This window comes from Brassica rapa, chromosome A10 (assembly GCF_000309985.2).
Source record: "Brassica rapa cultivar Chiifu-401-42 chromosome A10, CAAS_Brap_v3.01, whole genome shotgun sequence".
Taxonomy (NCBI): Eukaryota; Viridiplantae; Streptophyta; class Magnoliopsida; order Brassicales; family Brassicaceae; genus Brassica; species Brassica rapa.
The window spans coordinates 16,750,945-16,773,979 of NC_024804.2; the positions used below are offsets into that span (position 1 = coordinate 16,750,945).

General features: G+C 38.4%; 6 protein-coding genes across 15 annotated transcripts; 3 read left to right on the forward strand and 3 right to left on the reverse strand.

Annotated features, from left to right (window-relative positions):
* Positions 1–26: 26 nt before the first annotated feature.
* On the reverse strand, positions 27–2,055 carry LOC103846468 (ADP-ribosylation factor 2). Of its 3 annotated transcripts, XM_033281941.1 has the most exons (7): positions 1,943–2,027; positions 1,355–1,519; positions 1,172–1,242; positions 791–910; positions 579–697; positions 398–479; positions 27–239 (listed from the first exon to the last, which is right to left on the reverse strand). In XM_033281941.1, the coding sequence occupies exons 2-7, from the start codon at positions 1,500–1,502 to the stop codon at positions 234–236; spliced, it is 546 nt and encodes a 181-aa protein (XP_033137832.1). In that variant the 5' UTR covers positions 1,503–1,519; positions 1,943–2,027; the 3' UTR covers positions 27–233. The 3 variants fall into 3 exon arrangements, with proteins under 3 accessions (XP_033137832.1, XP_033137829.1, XP_033137830.1); XM_033281938.1 differs by lacking the exon at positions 27–239 and having other exon boundaries at positions 371–479; positions 1,355–1,518; positions 1,943–2,055; XM_033281939.1 differs by lacking the exon at positions 27–239 and having other exon boundaries at positions 371–479; positions 1,355–1,512; positions 1,943–2,016.
* Positions 2,056–2,189: 134 nt separating this feature from the next.
* Positions 2,190–4,397, forward strand: LOC103846472 (peptide deformylase 1B, chloroplastic/mitochondrial). 4 transcript variants are annotated; one of them, XR_004452384.1, is made up of 7 exons: positions 2,190–2,476; positions 2,550–2,688; positions 3,009–3,201; positions 3,297–3,407; positions 3,707–3,785; positions 3,897–4,045; positions 4,140–4,397. XR_004452384.1 is itself a non-coding variant. In XM_033281932.1 (7 exons), exons 1-6 carry the CDS (start codon positions 2,254–2,256, stop codon positions 3,999–4,001), a joined length of 834 nt encoding a protein of 277 aa, XP_033137823.1. In that variant the 5' UTR covers positions 2,194–2,253; the 3' UTR covers positions 4,002–4,045; positions 4,140–4,395. The 4 variants fall into 4 exon arrangements, 2 of the variants coding, with proteins under 2 accessions (XP_033137823.1, XP_009121650.1); XR_004452383.1 differs by having other exon boundaries at positions 2,191–2,476; positions 3,897–4,039; positions 4,140–4,395; XM_033281932.1 differs by having other exon boundaries at positions 2,194–2,476; positions 3,723–3,785; positions 4,140–4,395.
* A 197-nt stretch (positions 4,398–4,594) lies between these two features.
* Positions 4,595–7,275, reverse strand: LOC103846471 (polygalacturonase At1g48100). Of its 2 annotated transcripts, none has more exons than XM_009123400.3 (7): positions 6,534–7,275; positions 6,305–6,436; positions 6,040–6,219; positions 5,897–5,941; positions 5,602–5,809; positions 5,244–5,434; positions 4,595–5,140 (listed from the first exon to the last, which is right to left on the reverse strand). In XM_009123400.3, exons 1-7 carry the CDS (start codon positions 6,711–6,713, stop codon positions 4,757–4,759), a joined length of 1,320 nt encoding a protein of 439 aa, XP_009121648.1. In that variant the 5' UTR covers positions 6,714–7,275; the 3' UTR covers positions 4,595–4,756. The 2 variants fall into 2 exon arrangements, with proteins under 2 accessions (XP_009121648.1, XP_009121649.1); XM_009123401.3 differs by having other exon boundaries at positions 5,897–5,926; positions 6,016–6,219.
* Positions 7,276–8,631: 1,356 nt separating this feature from the next.
* Positions 8,632–12,660, forward strand: LOC103846473 (DNA (cytosine-5)-methyltransferase DRM2). Of its 3 annotated transcripts, none has more exons than XM_009123405.3 (11): positions 8,632–8,825; positions 9,174–9,249; positions 9,336–9,513; positions 9,592–9,641; positions 9,735–9,834; positions 9,932–9,978; positions 10,077–10,172; positions 10,306–10,411; positions 10,638–10,735; positions 10,877–11,563; positions 12,046–12,660. In XM_009123405.3, the coding sequence occupies exons 2-11, from the start codon at positions 9,247–9,249 to the stop codon at positions 12,484–12,486; spliced, it is 1,806 nt and encodes a 601-aa protein (XP_009121653.1). In that variant the 5' UTR covers positions 8,632–8,825; positions 9,174–9,246; the 3' UTR covers positions 12,487–12,660. The 3 variants fall into 3 exon arrangements, with proteins under 3 accessions (XP_009121653.1, XP_033137807.1, XP_033137806.1); XM_033281916.1 differs by having other exon boundaries at positions 10,306–10,405; XM_033281915.1 differs by having other exon boundaries at positions 8,687–8,825; positions 9,151–9,249.
* A 2,928-nt stretch (positions 12,661–15,588) lies between these two features.
* LOC103846476 (tRNA (adenine(58)-N(1))-methyltransferase catalytic subunit TRMT61A) lies at positions 15,589–17,694 on the reverse strand. Of its 2 annotated transcripts, none has more exons than XM_033281931.1 (4): positions 17,535–17,643; positions 16,898–17,358; positions 16,568–16,812; positions 15,589–16,363 (listed from the first exon to the last, which is right to left on the reverse strand). In XM_033281931.1, exons 2-4 carry the CDS (start codon positions 17,344–17,346, stop codon positions 16,095–16,097), a joined length of 963 nt encoding a protein of 320 aa, XP_033137822.1. In that variant the 5' UTR covers positions 17,347–17,358; positions 17,535–17,643; the 3' UTR covers positions 15,589–16,094. The 2 variants fall into 2 exon arrangements, with proteins under 2 accessions (XP_033137822.1, XP_033137821.1); XM_033281930.1 differs by having other exon boundaries at positions 15,909–16,363; positions 17,562–17,694.
* A 4-nt stretch (positions 17,695–17,698) lies between these two features.
* LOC103846477 (polyribonucleotide nucleotidyltransferase 2, mitochondrial) lies at positions 17,699–22,774 on the forward strand. The gene is made up of 16 exons (XM_009123408.3): positions 17,699–18,333; positions 18,487–18,642; positions 18,721–18,891; positions 18,964–19,089; positions 19,163–19,324; positions 19,396–19,515; positions 19,606–19,743; positions 19,911–20,073; positions 20,277–20,402; positions 20,484–20,614; positions 20,741–20,948; positions 21,033–21,116; positions 21,329–21,408; positions 21,489–21,632; positions 21,742–22,431; positions 22,518–22,774. Exons 1-16 carry the CDS (start codon positions 18,016–18,018, stop codon positions 22,626–22,628), a joined length of 2,928 nt encoding a protein of 975 aa, XP_009121656.1. The 5' UTR covers positions 17,699–18,015; the 3' UTR covers positions 22,629–22,774.
* The last annotated feature ends 261 nt before the right edge of the window (positions 22,775–23,035 follow it).

The following is a 23,035-nucleotide window of genomic DNA, read 5'->3' on the forward strand; positions in this document are numbered from 1 at the left end:
CAATATATTTGGAAACACAAACGAAATTGTAAAAATAAAAAAAACTTAAAACACAAATCCATTAAACGGGTAAAAAGAGTAGAGGTGAGTTTTAGAGGCTACACAGATAAGGTCAGAGAGATCAACGGACAGTTGAAACAACATCATACACAATACTTGTTTCTTCTTCATTCTCTTCTCCACAATCACTAATGGTCTCTTTCAAGTTGCAAAAACGTGTTCCAGCAGTTTCATCATGCCTACTCAAATCAAAATAAAGGTTTGATCAACATGAATATAAACACGATGACATGAATGAATATACAATCTGAATCCCCAAAAGTTGCTACTTAGGCATCAATACTTTCAAAAGAGTTTCTACTTAGTTTTATAAAATGGGGGGCATTTAGTTAATTACCTTGTTAGCGATGTTGTTGGAGAGCCAATCAAGGCCTTCATAAAGACCTTCCCCAGATGTGGCACAAGTGCTTTGAATGTACCTGTTAAAGAAAAAAATCATAAGAAGTCACATTCTACCACACTGAGACCAATCTAACCAAGTGAATGCCAACATAGGAGAAAGAATATAACATCTTTACCAGTGGCGCTGGCGAAGAGAGTGAAGGCCAAGCTTGTCGGTTATTTCTGCAGCATTCATTGCGTTGGGAAGATCTTGTTTGTTAGCAAACACGAGAAGGACAGCATCCCTCAGTTCATCCTGCAAACAAGGTTTAAGTAAATCAGAGTCCATGGAAAGGTGTTTTTGTCTCACACTGATCTGTACAAGACTAAACCAGGAAGAGAAGCTAACCTCGTTCAACATGCGATGTAACTCATCCCTAGCTTCCACAACTCGGTCCCTGTCGTTGCTATCAACCACGAATATAAGACCTTGAGTGTTCTGGAAGTAGTGCCTCCACAGGGGACGAATCTGGTTTTTCAAAGAATGCACATTCTAAATGTAAAAAAAACCGAAACAGAAGAAGACAAACACACACCTAAACACTGGACATGGAGATAATAAACCACATGATTGTAGACATACAGTTTTAAAATTTACATGATACATATAACTGGGTTCACACCAAACATTAGTACTAATCATGCTGAGTGAGGATATCATTGACATGCTGAGCAGCTTGAGAAACGTGATGTAGAGAAGAATGATTCAGGCAAGAGTTAGAAAGCGTACCTTGTCCTGACCCCCCACATCCCAGACAGTGAAGCTGATGTTCTTGTACTCAACAGTCTCCACATTGAATCCTGCAAAGAACTTGGATTAATATAAAGCCAATAGAGACACACACACACAAGTAAAAAGAGACAAGCAACATCTTATAACATAGAAAAGGACTCAGGAATCATAAAAACTAACCAATGGTGGGGATGGTGGTGACGATTTCGCCAAGCTTGAGCTTGTACAAGATAGTGGTCTTACCAGCAGCATCAAGACCCACCATCAAAATCCTCATTTCTTTCTTGGCAAACAGCCTGCTGAACAGCTTCGTGAAGTTAAGCCCCATCTTCCTTTACCTATCCCCTTCACCCAAACCACAACGCAATAACGAAAAAGCTTTTATTAAAATGATTAAATCTATCAGCAACACAATCAGAAAGTCTGAATCGTTGATAAACACGATCAATCCCAAATAATCTCAACACAAAGTTCTTATAGGCTCAATCAATATCGATAATCAGATCCTTGAAGAAAGCATAGTGACGAAGATTCTGTAAGAACCAGTCGTTCTAAATCGGGGAAAGCATGCTCGATCAGTGGATCGTAACTTGCACGACATCAGATTCAAATCAAATCTAAAACAATCGTAGGAATCAGCGATTGAACAAGTAAAAAGAGACTATCGATCAATCTGTAAAGAAGGTAGAGATTAGATACCAGAGATGTTGAGAAACGATGATAGAGAGAATATGAAATCGAGGAGGAAGAAGAAGAAGAAACGTTTACCTTTCGAAGAAGCTCCAAAGAAGGATCTTACTGTAGAGCAAGCCGCGAGTTTCGAAGAGGAAATGACTCTCCAGCTCCAATCTAATTTTAGAAATATTTATTTACCAATGTGGTACAATAGTTATTATTATATTGCATTATCACCCCAATAGAATTACTTAATCTTAAAAGTGCCTACCTTAGAATCCCTTTAATTGCATACTACTCCCTGATAAATAGCGGTATTACAGAAAAGTCTACTCAATCCTTGGTCTTTACTTTATCCTCCACACAAATCCAGCATAGCCGAAAAATACTCTTCAAGTCTAGCCATGGCCGTATGTAGCTGTTTCCTCCAAGCTCCACCGTTTTCTCGCTTCTTATCACCGGTTTTCTCCCGCCGCGCTCCGAATCTCTTCCCCGGCTATGGTCAGCTCAAATCCACCGTCATGTTCTCCTCCTCCTCCTCCGCCGCGAACCGAACCGGACCGTTGACATCTCCGGTCAGAGCTGAAGTAAAGCGCGTCTCGCGCAAGGAATCTGAAATAGCTTCCGGTAACTTCTTTACTCATTGAGCTGATATTACTAGTGATTGAGTGTAACTTGTTCGTGATAATGTATATTTAAGCATCCGATCTTCAATTCGAGACGCCGTTGAAGATTGTTGAGTATCCGGATCCTATCTTACGCGCTAAGAGCAAGAGGATTGGTGTTTTTGACGAGAATTTGAAGAACTTGGCCGATGCTATGTTCGATGTTATGTACAAGTAAGTCGTTCGTTATACGTTTACTAATTTTAGACTAAGGCTGTAACTGCGGTTTGAGCAGTGCAAGACAAACGGTTTAACTGCGGTGCGGTTTTAACAGTTATAAAAACGTATAGATATATGGTATGTGTAGAGATTTTTGTTAGTGTTAACTGCGGTGCGGTGCGGGTCGGTTCGTAACATTCGAAGCCTAAAAGTGTTTGTTAATATATGTTTTAAATTTATAGAAATGTAAATGTGTTTGAATTGTTATTGAACATTGTACTTAAATAACACAAAACAGATTGAGATTGACACTGTGATTGCTTGCTGTTGAACAGAACGGATGGCATCGGGCTCTCAGCACCACAAGTGGGGCTCAATGTTCAACTCATGGTGTTTAATCCAGCTGGGGAGTCTGGTGAAGGAGAAGAGATTGTTCTTGTTAATCCGAAAATCAATAAGTATTCTGATAAATTAGTACCATTCAACGAAGGATGCTTATCCTTCCCTGGGATCTATGCTGATGTAGTTGTATGTTTAGCCTTTCTGGACTTCTCTTTTACCATATTACTCATCATTTTCCATGATATTGGTTTTTATGGGTGATTGGTTTTTGCTTTTTTCAGCGACCACAATCTGTCAAGATTGACGCAAGAGACATTACTGGCGCTAGATTTTCGATCAGTCTATCACGTTTACCTGCACGAATCTTTCAGCACGAATACGACCACTTAGAGGTTCTTTCTTCATTTTCTTTGAGATATTTGCTTGATTGAACATTAGACACAAAGCATAAAAGTATTTTTTGTGGACAATTTAGTGGCATTGGTTTATGTTGAAACAAATAGAAGAAACTTGAGATGAAACTGATATATTTTTTTTGATTTTTGCTCATTCACTCATGAGACCCAATCCTTTTTAGTACGTTATGTGTTAGCGTGTTACTGGGTATGCAATCTTACTTGTTTTCATGGATGAGTTTGGTGTTGCTGTATGTGAGTATCACTTGTGAGCCTTTGTTTCTGTCTGATTGAAGGATCTGTCAATGACAGGGAGTTCTCTTCTTCGACAGAATGACGGATGACGTTCTTGACACCATTCGTGAAGAGCTAGAGGTGAGTAAAACTGAAAGAGGACAGAGTTTAATGCTATGATAACCTGTAGTTAAATCGTGACTCTTCGTGAACGTCTTTGCAATAAGTATCCTGACAAGTTTTGTTCCGCAGGCCCTGGAAAAGAAGTACGAAGAGAAAACTGGACTGCCAAGCCCTGAAAAAGTACAAGCACGACAAAAAAGGAAAGCAGGAGTTGGTTTTGGCAAACGTCGATGAGACATTCTCGCTCAATTCTCGTTTCATCTTCGTTTAGGGTATGGGTAAAAAACTGTTATTTCTAATAAGTTTGAGGTTTTATTTTTTGTTCTCTTGGCTTTTTGTTGTGAACTTTTTCCTTCATATCTTCCGCTGCAGGAATTAACAATGGTATGGGGAGCAGACAATGACAAGAAACACGTTTGCCTTTCTAAATCCAGAGGAGGACATCACATTGTGTGATGCAAATCTCCCAAACATGATGTACGGTTGTAACACATATCATTTATTTCAGAATCTTTTTTTGCCAGAGTAATATATTATTCAGATTGTCTGTTTGCGCTGTTATATAATGTTGGCCTTTTACATGTCATGGTGTAACTTTGTTACAAACTAAAATGCATCACTTTTTACTTGTGTTGGAATCTTAGGTAAATAAACTTTTGTATGTTGTTTAGCGTACATTTTCTCTGCATGTCTCAGATGATATAACTTATTTTATGTATTATCATGTTGCTTGTGATTTGTTCTGTCGTAACTGGTCCAAAAGTTATAATTAGATTATTGCCTCACAGATGAAATTCTTCCTTAGGTTATGGGTTGGTAACTCCAAATATCTATAACAGAATGCAATACATTACTATGCAATATGCTACATTTTGTCTGCATTTGATTTATACAAACTAGTATAGAGAAACTAAGGGAATAAATCCTTTTTTATTCGTATGATTCCTATGATCCTACCTTAATAGTTTACATTATATCTTGCTCTACTATCAGCAAGCATCATTGGAAGACTGACTTGTAGACTTTTCTGTTTTCAAACACTGAATTGGAGGAAGAGTTTCAGTTTTCAATTCACCGTGTGCTTCCCAACAGAAAGGCTCACTTGAACTTGCTTTATCTGTGGCCGGCTTAAGCTCTATGGTCGACAGTGAGATCCCTGTGCATGGCAAGCTATCACTGCATGCAAAGCGTACAGGTTCCCTTGTGTAGGTACCTTTTATGTTTATGTAGTTTATGTTTGATACAGCGACTGCTGAAGTTTCATTGTGGCATCCTCCACCATCGCAGTAATATTGATCTATTACTATCGGATTAGCTACTTCGCTGACTTGGATATTTGAAAACATAACTTGTTTTACAGACCCTGACCCTCCCTACCATTAAACATAATAGAAAGTTGTCAGAATCTTTGAGCGGTTACTTTGATTTGTCTTTGCCTTTGTTTTGTTATGCAAACATATGTGTAGAAGAATTTACCTGCCAGGATTTTATTCGAACACCATTCGTAGTTTCATGCATAGTGACATCACGGACAGTGATGTTTGAAACACACGCCTTTGTGTTCTCCTTTCCTAGTCCTCCAATGCTAATTCCATGGCCAGGCCCACAGTCTACATCGTGTATGTAGATATTTGAGCATCCTGTTTGAATTGATATACAGTCATCTCCTGTAAAATGCACGAAATTGTTATTTCTTCATCTTGGCAAGTTTGTTGAGGAAGTATAATCTGGAAATGTTTTGATGATTTGACTTGTAGTATCTAATTAAGAATATATTGACTTGTAACAAAATATAATTTAAACAAAATGGGGTATGTTTGAAGTCTGTTGTTACCACAAGCCAGCGTGCTGCGGTAAATAACGGCGTCTTGAGAGTTTTGCAGGTGGATTCCATCTGTGTTTGGAGAATCTCCAGGAGATGAAGTTGTGAAGTCAGACACTTGAATGTTTACGCAGTTATCAAACTTGAGGTGGGTCTGAGGGCTGTTCTGTATGGTTATTCCATTAACCATTACACCGTTACTCCCGTAGAATCTCAACGCCTACGTACCAGCCAAGGTAATTGATTAAGTTTCACATTTTGACTTTAATTGGCATCTCCAACCATGAGGCAATCAAATGAAACTTACTGTTGGTTTTGTTCCTGGCATTTTCGTGCCCTTTCGATCCTTCATCTTTCACAAATAAAAAAGGTACAGGAAGCAGAGGTTATTGTAAGCTAGATTTTTTTTTTTTAATTTTGTTTAGCTAGGGAAATTGAGTTTAGTATTACCATGTCGTTCTCATCTGCTGGATCATAGTCAGGGGACTTGTTCCACCATACCGATCCTTGTCCATCTATTACTCCTTTTCCTTTTATAGTGATTCCTGTAAGTGATTTGAATTCCATCCATTGCAAGAGACCTGATCCCCAGACACTCGAACTTGTTGGAGCTATGATCTTTCCATCTAACTGCACAATGTCCAAATACACAACTATATAACTAAAGTTGCTCGAATAACATTTCTTTGTTTTTTTTTATTTTTTTGAAATTCACCTGAAATACAATGTTCTCTTTACACTCTTTTCCCAGGAAGGAGACAGGTCCAACAAGGAACGTAGAACCGGATGGAACTAATAATGTCGATGCTGCCACTTTACAAGCTTCATTCCAAGCATCTTCAAAGGCCTGCAATATCAAAGGTACATTGATCATCAAAATCTTCATTGTTTGGACGGTATAGTTGCATTATATTTGCTGCTAAACCATTGAAATGCTAATTCACCTTCGTGTCATCACTTGTCCCGTCACCTTTTGCACCATAGTCAAGGACATTGAACGTTCCGGAACTTCCCCCTTCAGCGTTAGACCTGCGGTTTCCTCTCCAGTATACACTGTGTCTAGCGTCACAAGAGATTAAAAGGAGAAGTTTCAGGGCAAGACATTTCAAGGTTAGACTATACATCTTTAGTATGTTGAAATAATTTGTGTCTAGGAAGAAATGTGTTTAGATTTTGAATGATGAGGAACTGATGAGACGAGGTTCATATTTATAAGTAGAGAAAACACTGTTCCACATATGAGTTATGAAACTATGAAACAGTTAAACAGTTAGATGAGGACAAAAAGCTTTGGAACTCTCTTCCTCTTCAAGCATGTTCTACTCATTTGCTATATTTTAATTTAATTGGAAAATGAGCAAAAAAGCTGATGGGGGTTTACTTGCTTGATCAGCTTTTTCTATTGACCGCATCGTCACACTTTACTTGCGATTTGGCTTTGATTTGTTCTTGAACAATGCGTATTACTCAGAGTTCTTTAATATCATTTAGCTTTGATTGTTCATGAATAATGCAGTGTTACTTAGAATTTGTTTGTGTCGATCATTACTAACATCTTAATGTTCCTCTAGCATTAATTAGAAGTTCCATTGAATGGCTATGAGGTGTCTGTGCAGTACTTTAGTTGCTAGAAACATCTGATCAACTTTCGTTTATACTTTATAACATAACACGGGTCTTTTCAGGTACTGAGCTGGTCTTGGTAAGCTCTTCGGTTAACACAAAAACCAAAATCTATTTATCAGGCAAAGGATTATTAAAGAGTCAAGAAAAGTTGCCATACAATCACAGGCATGTCACGTAGACCTCATCATAAGATAATCTTTTTTTTTTATTTTGAATTCCTTAAATTAAGCAGCGTAATTTAGGTTAAATCTGTGGTGTTCATTGAATCTTCTCAAATGCTATATAAAATCTATTTATCATTTTTTCTTCGAACTCATGAACATTCAAAGGTCCATATTAGTTGCACGAGAATAGGATGCTCAGCACGGTTTGATTATGGTATATTAGTAAGATTCAAAGTTATGTATTGAACTCGTGATGAAGATACACTTTGCATGCAGCCCCAGGTGGAAGGAAGAATATAGACTTGTAGAGTATAGACTAGCACGTTGCTACATGTATGGATCCCATGCGTTGACTTTGACAAAACTTTGTTGAATTATTCTATATCTCTTGATCTTGAAGAGCCTATTGGTCCCCAAATTCACTGAAATGCTGTTACTATTTTATTAATTGTACCTTGCTTTGGCTGTTGGAAGTGTGATTATATATAAGAAATTAAATTTCAAGTGATTCCATGTCGTGTAACTGATTTCTTGTACACTTTTTTATTATCTTCGACTATATTAGGTGTGAGGTAGGTGGTGCATGTTGCAGTTTCTATACGATTAGAGATGTATTTTTGTTGTTGGTTTAGTTATTTTATCATTTTGATATAGATTTTACGAAGAAAAATGGTTGGATAGCAGCAATTCACGGAAGAGATCATAACTCGTAGCTTGCAAGTCACATGAACAATATTTTCTAGCAGTCTGTAGAATTTCGGTATATGCCCAACAACTCGTGCAAGTCGTACCATTTGAAAATTGCACCATTATGTAATCGTAACCCGTGATCTGATTCTGATGTAACGTCTATTACATTTTCTTATGTATAATGAAATCTATTTGTATGTGCAGCAGGCGTGTATAATAAATAATATACATCATTTTTTATACTAATGTTTCTCAATTGTCAACTTAAATATCAACGTTTACATGCACGGATTTGTACGCAATTTTGTGAGTAATGCCAATTTGTGTAGTCCAGTATCGTGTACGAAATTCACTCTTTTTTGTCGTAACCATTTTTGTTATAAATGGTAAGTCCTAATTCGTATCCTTATGAACTTGTTGTCACATCAAAGTCACATGTCAGTATTCAAACGATACAACGATAGTAACTTATACACTAGAAAGCCCAATTAGTATTCAATCAAAAGTAGCCCATTAAAAAGAATGGATACCCAAAAACTAATTGTAAAGCGGATCCGGATACGGATCTTCATCCAACTAAAACGGAGCGAATCAAAATACAGCATATCGTTTCCATGCTCATCCCTTGTCAATGTCGATGCTTCACTAGTAGACAAACGGCGGAGCACGACTCTCTCACCGGCGAAGAACAGACTTTTACCGGCGACGGGAGCGTTTCTGCTTCTCTGTTCCTCTCATAGACGAAAAATTCTCTGGGTAATTCCTCTAACTCTAGTCCACGATCTTCGTAGCTTTCGTACATTCAACTCCGTTTGTCTCGCCGTTAAACTCGATCTCGCCGTCTATTTTTCCATCTTTCTTCGAAAACCCACTAAGCTCTCTTAAAAGCCCCCCACTGAAACAGAAGAGAATTTTCGTTAGGATCTGCCAAATTATTCTCGAAATTTGATCCTTTAAAACACTTGTCCGTCTTTCGCAAACTTTGAGGACATGCATTAGTAGTCTCACTGAACCACTCTTATCACTGATTCCATTTAAAAAACTCGATCTTTCTCCAGTCAAAAGTTTCCAACTTTAGCAGTTTTGCGATGATAATTTTTGTAGGTTTACTCTGAGGAAGGACGAAGATTCGTTACTCTGACTACGAGTGTCTCTTCACCTTACTGCTGCTGCAACCATGGTACATTGCTATTAACTTACATTCTTATTCTATTGCTGCTACTCTTGACTCTCATCAAGGTGCTTTTTGTGAAATTGTTTATGCAGGCGCAAGATTCTGCTGACTGGAACAGCGATGATGATTTGGATTTGCAGATTGATAACTACCAGTCATCTCCACCGTCATCCCCACCGGCGGCAGTCCCTTCTTCCGATGAGCTGTTTGCTACGCTGGTTGACATGGGGTTCTCTCCTGAGAATATTGCTAGAGCTATCGATGAATATGGTGAGTGTTGTTTGTGTTCGTATGTGTTGTTTGCTTAGTGTTCTTTAAATAATGTGATTGTTAAATAAACTTTTGCAGGACCAAATGCAGATACTGTGGTGATTATTGATGCTATCTCCAAATACACTGTGAGTTTCTACTGTTTGGATTCTTTCTCCTGCTTACTGTCTTTTTTTTAGATTGTGTGTTGTTTCTCATTCCTCGTATTATTCTTTGTGAAGGTTACCTGTGAAGCTAGTTCTTCCAAGTCCAAGACTATTGATCATTTCCTTGCTATGGGATTTGAGGAGGAGAAAGTTATCAAGGCTATTCATGAGCATGGTAATTAATTCTCTATCTCTCTCTCTCTCTCTCTTTAGTTAAGAAGTAAAACGCTCTATAAGTCTATATGATTCTTTACATCTGTCTTATATCGCAGGAGAAGACAACATTGAAGAGATAGCAAATGCACTCATCTCCTCGGCAGTAAGTGATGCAAAGTTATCATGTCATTAAGAATATACCTTATAGATTTGTCTCATGACATTAATAACATAACTTATGTTTTTTTTGGTGGTTTGTAGGCAGAGGTATCGCCCAAAATCAAAGAAGAAGAGGACATTGAGTGGTCTGAGAGTGATGATGAGAAGTATGCCAATTTCCTCAGCTCAGATGATGAGGTATATTTATTTCCTTGTGGTAATAACATCAGTACATCACACCAGTCACTATTGTACAATTGTCTCGCTTTGTTAGTTGCAGACTTGTAAATTGTATGCATTCTAAAAAAAATTCTGTTTTAAACAATGGCAGAAAGTTTCAGACTCCTCCTCTGAAAACGGCAATCAATTGCGGTCTTTAATGAACATGGGATTCTCGGAGTTGGAAGCTTCTCTTGCTATAGAGAGATGTGGTACTGGTACGCTTTCCTTTTTCTTAACGTTTCTTCCACGAGATGTGTCATAAACGCCATACTTGTATTTGCTATTTGATCTATGTAAAGTCTTAGTCTTAGCTTTTGCTTATGTGATGCATGCCTTAGATTTAGTAATCGATACTCTTGTTAGATGTTTATATACATCTCTCTATCATATGTTGTCTCCTTCTCGGTACTTAAGGAGAATTATCTGATTAAAAATTTTCAGGAGAGGATGTGAGCATTGCAGATCTCGCAGACTTCATTTGTGCCGCTCAGATTGCTCGAGAGTTCGATGAGTTCCATGCTGACCCTGAAGAACAAAAGGTATGGTTAAACCTTCTAAGTCCGTTTTATAGTCATTTCGTTTCAAAGTCCATGAAAAGGTTGAATTTGCGGTCTAGTTACATTACACATTTGCGTTGCATTTTCATTAGAAATCTGAAACATGGATTGTCCTGTATGCAGCCTAATGTCAAAAAGAGACGGATAGAGCCAAGAAGAGAGCCGAGGTCATCTGCTGCTGATGATGAGCCCCTTCGTCTGCCAAATCCGATGATTGGATTTGGCGTTCCAAACGAGCCAGGACTCATCACGCAGAGATCTCTTCCAGCCATGGCTCGAATGCCTCCATTTTTCTACTACGAGAACGTCGCCCTTGCTCCCAAAGGCGTGTGGGACACCATTTCTAGTCACTTGTACGACGTTCCACCGGAGTTTGTGGATTCGAAATATATTTGTGCAGCAGCGAGGAAACGAGGATACGTGCACAACCTCCCCATCAGTGGAAGGTATCAGGTCCAGCCTCCTCCGAAGTACACGATCAGCGAGGCGTTTCCGCTGACCAAGAAGTGGTGGCCAGAGTGGGACAAGAGAACAAAGCTCAACTGCATCCTGACAGTGAACGCTAGTGCTCAGCTGACGAACAGGATCCGGTTAGCACTTGAGCCTTATGGTGGAGAACCGCCTGAGAGTAAGAAGAAGTATGTCATTGAGCAGTGCAAGAAGTGGAATCTGGTGTGGGTGGGAAAGAACAAAGCTGCGCCGCTTGAACCAGATGAAATGGAGACTCTTCTTGGATTTCCAAAAAACCATACACGAGGCGGTGGCATGAGTAGGACCGAGCGTCTGAAGTCACTCGGCAACTCTTTTCAGGTAGCTTTCAACCTCGCATTTGCACAGTCATAACTGTTCTTGTATTCGGCATAGAGTGTTTTGAACTCATAGAGTAGTTCTTGATCGCTCTTGTCCTTTTCATCATGCGTTTTGCCTATGCGTTAATGGTTTTTGATTGAACTTTTCCATCTTGCGTTTTGCATTTGCATTTGCATAATCATAACTGTTTTAGTATTCGGCATAGAGTAGTTCTTGATCGCTCTTGTCCTTTTAATGATGCGTTTTGCCTATGATTGAATGGTTTGTGATTGAACTTGTTTCCATCTTGCGTTTTGCATTTGCATAATCATAACTGTTTTAGTATTCGGCATAGAGTGTTTTGAATTCATTAGAGTAGTTCTTGATCGCTCTTGTCCTTTTCATCATGTGTTTTGCCTATGGTTGAATGGTTTGTGATTGAACTTGTTTTCATCATGCGTTTTGCCTATGGTTGAATAGTTTGTCATTGAACTTTTTTTCAGGTGGATACCGTTGCGTATCACCTCTCTGTCTTGAAACCATTGTTTCCATATGGTATCAACGTTCTGTCTCTGTTCACTGGAATTGGCGGTGGAGAAGTGGCGCTCCACCGTCTCCAGATTCCAATGAAGACGGTCGTCTCAGTGGAGATCTCGGCAGTGAACAGAAACATTCTCAAGGACTTCTGGGAGCAAACCAACCAGAAAGGAACCCTGATAGAGTTTGCAGACGTGCAAGACCTGAGTAACGAGAAGATCGTGGAGTTGATGAAGCAGTTTGGTGGGTTTGATCTAGTGATCGGAGGTAGCCCCTGCAACAACCTCGCTGGTGGTAACAGAGTGAGCAGGAGTGGTCTTGAAGGTGATCAGTCCTGTTTGTTCTATGAATATTGTCGGATTCTCGATGTGGTGCGAGAAACAACAAAGACGATGAGAAGATCTTAGGCAGTGGGAGGTTGAGATAGTTTCTTATAACATAAGTAACTTTGTGCAGACAATCTGTGTCTTGTTTGGTTCTTACTTAGCAGACCTTGAATGTAGTGACTCTCATTTGGATTCTGCTAAGCTTTGAGGATAACTCAGCTTTAAATAATTACATAATTATATGGTTGTGTTAAATTTAGGATTTAGAAAAACTAGAGTCGTTGTCCGTGCTACGCGCGGAAAATGATTTTATATATATTAAATTTTTATTTATCATAAATTTTATAATTTCAAAAAATTCTATGAAAATTTTAAATATTTTACATAATTCAACAAAAATTATACTCCCTCCATTTTTTTTAATATAAGTCGTTTTAAAGCTATGCACATAGATTAAGAAAATCATTAATTTCTTATATTTTCGAAACAAAAACATCATTACTTATTTATCTAATCACAATTCAACCAATAGAAAAATAGAAGATATATTATCATTGGTCAGACAACATTAATTTTTAATAAATATTACATAGAAAACCGAAAACGACATATAATTTAGAACAAAAAAGTTTCTCTAAAACGACTTATATTAAAAAACGGAGGAAGTATAATATATTAACACCAAAAATTAAATGGTGATAACTTGGTTATTACTTTGTTATTTTTTAACTTGATAAACTAATATTTATCATAAGTGTATATGTTGAAGACTGCCTTTCTATGAGTATTTTTTTAAAGATAGTTATAATGTCTATTGTTTTTTTGAAATAAGATCTTATTTTAGTATTGAAGCATTTGGCAACTTTCATTCAATGTCTCAACTAAAAAAATAAAAAGATAAACATTGTTTTTAATTTTATCTTTATCAATTTTCTTTACAATTATTTTTGTATTTTAGTTATACATTAAAATATCATGTACATTATTTACAATATATTTTTATTATTAATATCACTACATTGGTCTCCAAAATATTTAATAGTTGAAATAACTGAACTGAGCCTATATTATATTCTTATAACTTTAGTGGATATAAAAATATATAAGTTGTTCAGCCGTATGTTCTCTGACAAAGGATATCCCAATTCAGTCATGTTATTGTAATGACCGAAGAAGACTCCTAGTTATTATAATTTATAAACATGTGTAAGAAATGATGCATTTATATTTGGTTAAACATAAAATTACACCATATTTAATAATCATTCATTTACTGAAAATATAATAATGTGAGCTTGTGTTAAAATGAATCTTTTGAAATAACTCAACCATAAATTAAGAAGTTGGTAAGATTAGTTATGATATTCATTATATACTTTGTTTTTTGGAAGGATTTTGTCTAGCGAGATTATAGTTTTGATGGGTTAGACTTCTAGAATTCATTTACTTTGTAACCCAATTTCCATTTTGTATCATACACAAAAGAACACCGAGGTTCATTTTTGAACAATTTGAAAACTAAAGGATAGACTTTGCACTGCTTCAAGTTCTCGAACACATTGTTCCTTAAGTCCCAAATGCATTGGCTTCATATAAGCAGTCCTCTGTATCCTCGGTGCACACTGACCATCCGAACAACTCTCATGGAAGATGGCTTGAACAATCTCTGGGTGTCACATCCGAAAAGGAAGACATTTCCGCAGTAATTATTAAAATATAATAACTTACCTATTTTTTCGACAACGTCATTGGTTTCTCTGAAACCACCAATGTCAAGAAGAGTGACATGCACGCCACAGAGTCTAAAATTAGCTTCCACTACGTCTCGAGTAGTTCCAGCGACTTCTGCAATAAATTTTTTCACTCTGCAAGGTAATATTAAATCACCAGTTGAAATGTAATGTTGTTATATTTGAATAAATTGTGTTAAAGATATGAAAAGGATCATTGTGTTCCATACTTTTCTCCATGTATTTCAAAGACTTGAACTCCCGACGTTCTGACGCCCAATGATGCCTATCTGTAACTTTTCAGCACGGAAGACAAATGAAAACTGAAAATGATTGCTAAAACATCAACCAATAGAGTTACAGTAAACCTGAGGGATATTTAACAATGGGCTATGAACAAACCTTTAAATATTAGTTATCCATTGGAAAGAACGTATTTCTTCACCTAGTGAGTTCATCACGATACTTACAAAGAAGTGTTCTTTAATACACAGGACTTGCATACTATTTTGTATAAAACTATGATGATGATGATGATCTCTTGTTCCTGCTCCACACAACAAATCAGCATGTTGGTTTGCTTAGTTCTTCAAATCAAGTAAAAGAGGTCAATACACAGTTGCTTTGATGTGTCGACAAAATCAGAAATTCAAATCTAAGTTTACACTTGCGTCAGATATTTTTGAAAATTGAGAAACATGAAAAAAATAGATCAGTGTTACCTTCTTCTTCTTGGCTCAAGGAGATTTATAAACTGTACCAAAAACACAGCCAAGCTTTGTGAAATTGAGAAACAAAGATATGTTTTCCCACTTACGTGTGCTTCAGGTTTAGGTTTTTAGTAGATCTAAATGGTGACTGAAACGCCAAAAGCAAAAGCTTAAAAAATTGAAGAATCTGAAGGGTGTGATACGGATAACCTTACCAGGAAGAACAGATGAAAGACCCTTGGATTTTGTGATTTTTTTCCTTGACGAAAGTGATCGATTTCGCCGGTGTGTTTGCATATGATACTTTCAACACGTTCTTCAACACTATCGAGGAGCAAAACCTTGTGAGATATATAGTGAGTGGGATGAAATATGAAACCTTGCATCACAGTACCCTGCAGGAGTTAAAATAATTCAGGTTTAGGGATGCTATTTATAATATTATCGACTGAGAGTTGGGGATTAGAACTCATACCTACTCATCGATGAGTAGGAGCTCTAACCCAAGAAAGGCCCCAGCTTTGGCTATGTTTTTCGCCTCCTAAAAATGGATTAGCCAGAATCGAAGCTGTGACTCAGATCGTCCTGGTGAGATGTCGATGAAATACATGGTGACGGGAGATTTTCTGGTGGTAAGCTGAGACTTCGTGGTGGATTTCATAGCCATGGATGTAGCTTTTGCAGAGTTGGTTTTTTGATTTAGGTTTAAAGATAAAGCTATATATAGGAGAAGTATCAAGCAGAGGTGGAGCAAAACTTTTAAGAATTGCTTTAACATCGTCATTGATTGAGAAACTAAAGGAAAAAAAAACAGAAATTGGAGAAGATGAAGTGGAAGAGTCGGGGAAAGTCGCCAAACTTAGACGAAGAAGCATGTTTATCTACATGGGCTGGATGGGCCAAACTGATAATCTTAATAAAACCTAAACGAAAGTCCACTCTATCTATAAGCCATATATGACATGGCAAAATGAAGTCTTCTGATTGGTCTGAATTTCCAATCTGATGTGGACACTCTCAGAGGACTTTATATCTGGCTTTTAGTATAGTTTTGATAATCCAGTTACAAAATAATGATTCTTTATACTTCAACTAATTGGATTACAAAATCTACTTTGAGATTTCTCCAAAAATAATTCAAACACGTTTTTAAAAACTTATGAAGTAGAGTTCTGGTTCAAAATTTGCATTACAACAAGAAAAATCACAACAAGTGTTAGTACCATCATATGATAAAAACATGAAGTACTTAAGATAGGCACTGGAGTCTTGCGAACGTTAAGTAGCCGGTGTGACCTCTTGCCTCGCTACATGGCCTAGCCATAACGGTCGAAGTTGCACTAGAAGAGTTGTCCTGTGAAATGGCGTAGCCGTCGTCGTTTGAAATGTGCTTTCTCTTGCTTGGTCTCTGTCCTCCATTGTCCTCCTCATCGTGGCTCTCACCAATCATAGCACCAGTTTCCACTTTCATTTCCTTCACTTCGTATGTTCTGAGAAGCACCTCGAACGTTCTTATCTCTACAAGTACAAACCGGTATGAGATCAAAAATGAAAAAACACATCTGCTTATGACAATTAACAAGGAATGTTTTATAGGTAAATGGCTTATCTACAGAAGAACATAACTTTAGTCTATATGACATGTTTCTAGTTCTAGGATTTGATACTTAATAAGATGTTTCACTCCCAAAGTCATTAGCAAAAGTAGAAAGAGAAACTTACCAATGAAATCTGATCTGAGGACTTCACAAGTGCGTTGTACTTGCTCAATGCAAGGTGAGAAAGAGCAGAGAACTCCATCCTCCTTCAACATCTTTGCTGCAGAAGGAACAGCGAGCCAAGGCTGAGGAAGGTCTAGAAACACCGAATCAGCCAAACTAGATAGTTTCTCAGGGAAGCCTTGTCCTTGAATATCTCTAACCTCCACGGTTACTAAACTACTAATACCCGTCTTCTCAAAGTCCTCCCTGTTCCAAAGAACAAAAGATACATAAAGAAGAGAGCACACAACAAAGAGAGGCAGACACAAATTAAACAGAAGCTTCTTCTAACCTTGCACAGACAGCTCGTTGCTCGTGGAAATCAAACGAATACACATGCCCAGTTGGAGCCACAGCACGAGCAAGCGAAGTGGAAAGCGAACCACTTCCTGTCCCTGACTCGAGAACAACACACCCGGGCACCACTTCTAGATACATCACCACAAAGCTGATATCCGCAATGTAAAGGATCTGCGTCCTGTGGCTCAACACGAGCGTCCACAGCTCGGGAGTGGGAGCCAGCAGGTAAACAAATTTACCCTTGTTGCTCAACACTTTCGTCCCTAACGGCTTCCCGATCCAATCAGAGTGTCTGTAAAACCCGAAACGGTTCTGAAGCACGCCGTCCTTGGTTACTTTAACTGGCTTCATCACGTCGTGTCTCTCGTAAACGATGACCAAGTCTCCATCTTCGATGCATCTCTTGAAAGATAAGGCCTTCTTTGACTCAGTTGGTAGCATCTTGAGAATCAGCTGTACAGAAAAAAAACAGTTTAATGTCCCTTCAGCACCTTTTAACCCTAAGAATCGGAATAAGACGTAATCAGCAAGAAATAAAACGTCATTACACGAATCGAAAACTCTAATCTCAACAAAGAAGCATACTTTCTGATACAAGCCGGTAATAAACTGAAACCAAACACAATCACCTGACAAAGTAAGAAAAAGACACTCACAGAGAGGAAGATGAAGAAGAGGAAGAAGCTTCGAACTCGAAGTGACGACAATGGAGTTTATGTGATTTGTAAGAACAAATCTAATCCGGACAAAGAGACAAAACCTTTAGTAGGGTTTTCGCTTTCCTTTTTCAATTCGAAACCGGATAATCGCGAGACTAAACCGGAGTAAATTAAAATTAGGTACATTCGACCGTGCTTAACCGGTTTGGGTTTATAATTGAGTTGGGCCTTTTTTGTAAGTTTAAATTTAGGCCCACTGAAATCATTTTTACGGTTCTCACCGGATAAGTGTTAAGAAAATTCGATTGAACCGGACCAGACCGGGATCGCTAAAACCCTTCTTCTCGATCTCACTCTCGGCTCCAGTCACTATCACCGGTGCGTTAAACCTCCGTAAAGCCCTTTCCCTTCTCCTTCTCTCTCTCTCTCTCTCTCTCTCTCTCTCTCTGTAATGTCATCGATCGTGAGACGAGCTAGGTCATCTTCTCTTCCGAACTTCCTCGCATGGCGTGCTCTGGGCTTTCGCACCATCTGCTCCGGCGGATTGGGCATCGCGCCGTCTAGCTCGCCGCCGGCCTCCGCGGGAATCAAAATTCTGGAGTCGTTCAAGGAGGAGTTCGAAGTCGGGTCTCGCGTGGTGACGCTCGAGACGGGGAAGATCGCTCGCTTCGCAAATGGCTCCGTCGTGCTGGGGATGGACGAGACCAAAGTTCTCTCCACCGTGACTTGTGCTAAGTCCAAATCTCCTGGAGATTTCTTGCCTCTCACTGTACGTTACAATCCTCTTTCACCATTTTTGAAGTTATGATTTTGAATCCTCTGAAGTAATCTGTGATCTAATCTTCCCACATGAGAAGTTTGTTATTTAATTAGCTGTTTCTGTACGTATATGATACTACTTGTTTGAAACTCTTATTGTTAGGTTGATTATCAAGAGAAGATGTTCGCTCAAGGTTTGATTCCTAATACGTATATGAGAAGAGAAGGTGCACCTAAAGAGAGGGAACTGTTATGTGGCCGCCTTATTGATAGGCCAATCAGACCATTGTTTCCTTCTGGCTTTTACCATGAGGTTCAGGTATGATGTTTCTTCAATTCGTTAGCTGATAGATCTATGTGGAAGTATCTTCATTTGTATTTTTTTTTCACGTTGCAGATAATGGCAAATGTTCTGTCATCAGATGGGAAGCAGGATCCAGATATACTTGCAGCTAATGCAGCATCGACTGCGCTGATGCTGTCGGATGTTCCATGGGGAGGACCCATTGGAGTCATCAGGTTAGGAAGGATAGGTGGGCAGATTGTTGTGAATCCAACTATGGATGAGGTAAAACAAATACATTCCCTGAATTCCTAGATTGTGGCCTCTTTCTCATTTGTTGTAGTTTGGTTTGTGTAGCTTAGCTCAAGTGATCTTCATTTGATATACGCTTGCACAAGGGATAAAACTATGATGATTGACGTTCAAGCCCGTGAAATCACTGAGAAAGATCTTGCAGCTGCTCTGAGACTTGCTCATCCAGAGGTATGTTTGAAAATTTTGTTGGATCTTCTAGTACTGTGTAATGTAGTCTTATGTTTGTGCTTGGTATTCACAGGCTGTTAAGTACATTGATCCCCAAATTAGATTGGCTGCGAAAGCTGGGAAACAAAAGAAGGAGTATAAATTGTCCATGCTTTCTGAGAAAACTTTAGAAAAAGTGACTGACTTGGCTGCAGAGCGTATTGAATCCGTCTTTACCGATCCTTCACGTGGCAAGGTGCGTGCTGGCTTTGTTTCTGCCTCCATATTTTGAGTTTCAGTTGGCCTGATGATTTTATATATGAACAGTTTGAACGTGGAGAGGCTCTAGAGAACATTGGAAAAGATGTGGAAAAAGTATTTGAAGAAGAGGGCGATCAAGAAAGCTTGAGCATACTTCCAAAGGCTGTTGATACAGTGAGAAAGAAGGTAATCTCTGAAAATTAGCATTTGTTATTGATACAAGACTATAAGCGATTGCATAAAAGGGTACAACTGACGTGTGAAATTAAATATCAGATAGTTCGTTCAAGGATGATATCAGAGGGATTTCGGGTCGACGGCAGACATCTTGATGAAGTTAGGCCCATCTATTGTGAATCGCATCACCTGCCTGCGTTGCATGGGTCAGCACTTTTCTCACGTGGAGACACTCAGGTTTGTGCTGAAACTTCAGTCGCTAAAGACACGCGTAGAGAATCTAGTTTTTCATTAAAAGAAGTTTTGGTTGCTTCAAAAGATAAAGAATTGAAGCATAGAGCTAAAATCTTTTAATATATATTTAATGAAAAATCCTTCGTAAATACGTTCTGTATGTGTTAAAGGTGCTCTGTACTATCACACTTGGAGCCCCAGGAGATGCACAAAGGTTGGATTCTCTTGTTGGCCCACCGAAGAAGAAATTTATGCTTCACTATACCTTTCCTCCGTTTTGTACAGATGAAGTTGGAAAAAAACTAGGCCTTAACCGGCGTGAAGTTGGTCATGGTATATTTTTTGCCTTTTTCTTTTTGTGTGTAATCTTCTAGGTAATTGTTACTGATATCAACTTCCTTTCTAGCTTCTAGTGGAACAATGGGTCAATATTTTTATTAAATTCTTAAGAGTTTAATTGTCGTAGAGACATATTATTGTTTTCTCTTTCATCTAAAAGATTTTCATATGCTTAAATGTGTTTACATTTTCTGTAGGAACACTTGCTGAAAAGGCATTGCTTGCAGTCATGCCCCCTGAAGAAGATTTTCCTTATACAGTTCGTATAAATTCAGAAGTTATGGCTTCAGATGGATCCACGTCTATGGCAAGCGTTTGTGGAGGTAATCATTCTCTTTCACCTACTAGTTTGTATGTTTATTGCAAAGCCATAATAAGTTCATAATGGAATGGTTTTGTCTCAGGCAGCATGGCGTTAATGGATGCCGGAATTTCTCTGCGAGCTCATGTTGCAGGAGTCTCCGTTGGTCTTGTCACTGACGTTGATCCATCAAGTGGAGAAATTAAAGACTACCGTATAGTAACCGATATATTGGTGGGTTTCTTCTTGTTTACATTTCATTTGCGCTTCTTGTGATGATATAATGTCTGTCTTCTGAACCATTGGTTTTATCAAGTTGGTGAACTGGATTATATGGAGATTACATACATTGCTTTACAGGGTTTAGAAGATCATCTCGGAGATATGGATTTCAAGATTGCCGGCACACGAACTGGTGTGACGGCAAGTCAACTGGATATCAAGCCAGCTGGAATACCATTGGACATAGTTTGTGAATCATTAGAAAATGCACGTAAAGCCCGTCTTCAGATTCTTGACCATATGGAGAGAGAAATTAATTCCCCACGAGACCAGCAATGCCGGCTAGGTTTCTTCCTCACTTGTTTTTATGTTAACCTTAGCTAATAAGACTTTCCCTGTTAAAAACTTAAGAGTTATGTCTGTTTTGCAGCAACTTTGAAGTACACCAACGATGCACTTCGTAACTTGATCGGACCTATGGGTGCCCTCAAGAGGAAGATTGAAGAGGAAACAGGTTATTCTTTTGACATCGACTTTAATTGTCATTTTAATTTCTAAAGTACTTTTAACACTATGGAATTGACGTAGTCATTTTCAAGTGAAAGAGTCTGATGCTTTAAGTAAACTACTCTTTTGAATGAAACCCATAAGCTTGTGAAGACCATCCTCTCTTTTATATAGTTTAATTTGAAGCGTTTCTTCCGAGATATAACCCTATTTATTTAGGTGCAAGGTTGTCTATTGATGATGGAACATTAACTATTGTTGCCAAGAATCAGGCTGTGATGGACAAGGCTCAAGAAAAGGTATCTTATAGTCAACTGAGCTTTTAAATGATAGGCGATAGATATCCCAGAGACTTTATTTGATTCATGTATGTCCTTAGGTTGACTACATCATTGGTCGCGAAATAGTTGTTGGTGGCGTGTACAAAGGCACAGTAACATCTATAAAAGAGTACGGAGCATTTGTTGAGTTCAATGGTGGTCAACAAGGCCTACTACATATGTCTGAGTTATCTCATGAACCAGTAAGTTTTTCTAGTTATAAACTGTGATCGCTTATCTTCCATGAAATACGGTTTTCTCTTACTTCATCTGGAAGATTGATATTGTTTGGTTTATTTGTTGCTATTCCAGGTATCCAAGGTTTCAGATGTATTACATATTGGCAAGTACATAACTATGATGTGCATAGACACCGATGTCCGTGGTAACATAAAGTTATCTCTCAAAGCACTGTTACCCAAACCAACATCTCGTCCTGAAAAACTCCCGGTGGTGAAAGAGGCAGTCTCCGTAGAAACGTCTAGTTTTGGGGAGACAGTTGCAAGCCTTCCCAGTGTCGTGGAGCCACCTCAGAAATCTAAATTAGCTGTTCCTGCAGTTGTCATCCGTACTGCTGTGGAGTGTGATGAGGCAGAGAAATCTTCTTCTGTGGACAAGAACACTAAACCTAAACGCGCAGCAACAGTGAAGCCAGACCGGAAACCCAAATCCACTGCCTCTAAACAGACCGTGAAGGAAGATGAGACACTCAACTCCACTGCTACTGAAGAAAGTCGGGATGACTGTGGTGACACACTGACGCAAGACGATAAACTCAAATGCACTTCTCTTGAAAACAATTCTAACATAGTATCATCTTCAAAAGGTAAGAAACCCTCTAGGAAGGAGAAACAATCAGATAACGAGGCTGGAGAGAGTCCATCGATTAGTGCCCGGAAACTGAAAATAGGAACAGAAATGACAGCCAAAGTCCACCAGATTCGAACGCATGGACTGGTTCTTGATCTAGGTGGTGGAATCCGCGGTATGTACAAATTCGAGGTATGTCATCTTTGATTCCTTTCTTCCACATACTTAAATGTGCTTGCATTGTATTGTTTGCTTACTACTTTTATATATGAGCGCAGGGCGATGAGGAGACAGAGTTTGAGATTGGAGACACATTGCAGGTGAAATGTACAAGTTTTAGCAGTAAAGGAATCCCTGTGATGGCTTTGGTTGATGAAGAAGATGTTTAATGGTAGACCTTTTCTCCTATCAATTATATGCGATCATTTGAGAGTTTTGTTTGAAATGTGGTATATCAAAATGGATGTAATGAAGAGATATAATATTAATAGATAGATTCATTGGCTTGCAAAAAGTAGTGTAATTAATTAGTGTAGTCTTGTAGTTTGGCCTTGGTTCGGCTTAGTTGTGAGAACTGGAGAGTAGGATCGAGGAGGAATTGAACCAGACCGGTGAATTTTGGCGTACCGTTTTGTCTCTATATTATTTTTAGCAAATATAAACAAACTAGGTGTTTTGCCCGTGATGCGGACTTAAACATTTTCATAAATTTTTGAAAAGTTTTTTTGTACATTATACTAGTTATATTGTGTTTTTCAAAAAGAATTCTTGCGATCAATTTAGTATCATCTATGCA

Bases quoted from the DNA above. Each gene is read 5' to 3' on its own strand.
- LOC103846468 (XM_033281938.1), bottom strand. From the start codon at position 1,502: ATGGGGCTTAACTTCACGAAGCTGTTCAGCAGGCTGTTTGCCAAGAAA. The intron at 1,243-1,354 runs GTTAGTTTTTAT...AGTTCTTTGCAG, and splicing joins CACCACCATCCCCACCATTG to GATTCAATGTGGAGACTGTT. The intron at 911-1,171 runs GTACGCTTTCTA...TTGAAAAACCAG, and splicing joins ATGTGGGGGGTCAGGACAAG to ATTCGTCCCCTGTGGAGGCA.
- LOC103846471 (XM_009123401.3), bottom strand. From the start codon at position 6,713: ATGTATAGTCTAACCTTGAAATGTCTTGCCCTGAAACTTCTCCTTTTA. The intron at 5,927-6,015 runs GCTAAACAAAAT...AAGGATCGAAAG, and splicing joins TACTAAACTCAATTTCCCTA to GGCACGAAAATGCCAGGAAC. The intron at 5,141-5,243 runs GTAAATTCTTCT...GTTTAATGGTAG, and splicing joins TTCGAATAAAATCCTGGCAG to GGAGGGTCAGGGTCTGTAAA.
- LOC103846476 (XM_033281931.1), bottom strand. From the start codon at position 17,346: ATGCTACCAACTGAGTCAAAGAAGGCCTTATCTTTCAAGAGATGCATC. The intron at 16,813-16,897 runs GTTAGAAGAAGC...TCTTTGGAACAG, and splicing joins CAACGAGCTGTCTGTGCAAG to GGAGGACTTTGAGAAGACGG. The intron at 16,364-16,567 runs GTAAGTTTCTCT...TTGTACTTGTAG, and splicing joins CCTCAGATCAGATTTCATTG to AGATAAGAACGTTCGAGGTG.
- LOC103846473 (XM_009123405.3), top strand. The intron at 9,514-9,591 runs GTGAGTGTTGTT...AAACTTTTGCAG, and splicing joins TAGAGCTATCGATGAATATG to GACCAAATGCAGATACTGTG. The intron at 11,564-12,045 runs GTAGCTTTCAAC...ACTTTTTTTCAG, and splicing joins CACTCGGCAACTCTTTTCAG to GTGGATACCGTTGCGTATCA.
- LOC103846477 (XM_009123408.3), top strand. From the start codon at position 18,016: ATGTCATCGATCGTGAGACGAGCTAGGTCATCTTCTCTTCCGAACTTC. The intron at 19,744-19,910 runs GTTTGTGCTGAA...TATGTGTTAAAG, and splicing joins TCTCACGTGGAGACACTCAG to GTGCTCTGTACTATCACACT. The intron at 20,615-20,740 runs GTGGGTTTCTTC...ATTGCTTTACAG, and splicing joins GTATAGTAACCGATATATTG to GGTTTAGAAGATCATCTCGG.
- LOC103846472 (XM_033281932.1), top strand. From the start codon at position 2,254: ATGGCCGTATGTAGCTGTTTCCTCCAAGCTCCACCGTTTTCTCGCTTC. The intron at 2,477-2,549 runs GTAACTTCTTTA...TGTATATTTAAG, and splicing joins GGAATCTGAAATAGCTTCCG to CATCCGATCTTCAATTCGAG. The intron at 3,786-3,896 runs GTGAGTAAAACT...TTTGTTCCGCAG, and splicing joins CCATTCGTGAAGAGCTAGAG to GCCCTGGAAAAGAAGTACGA.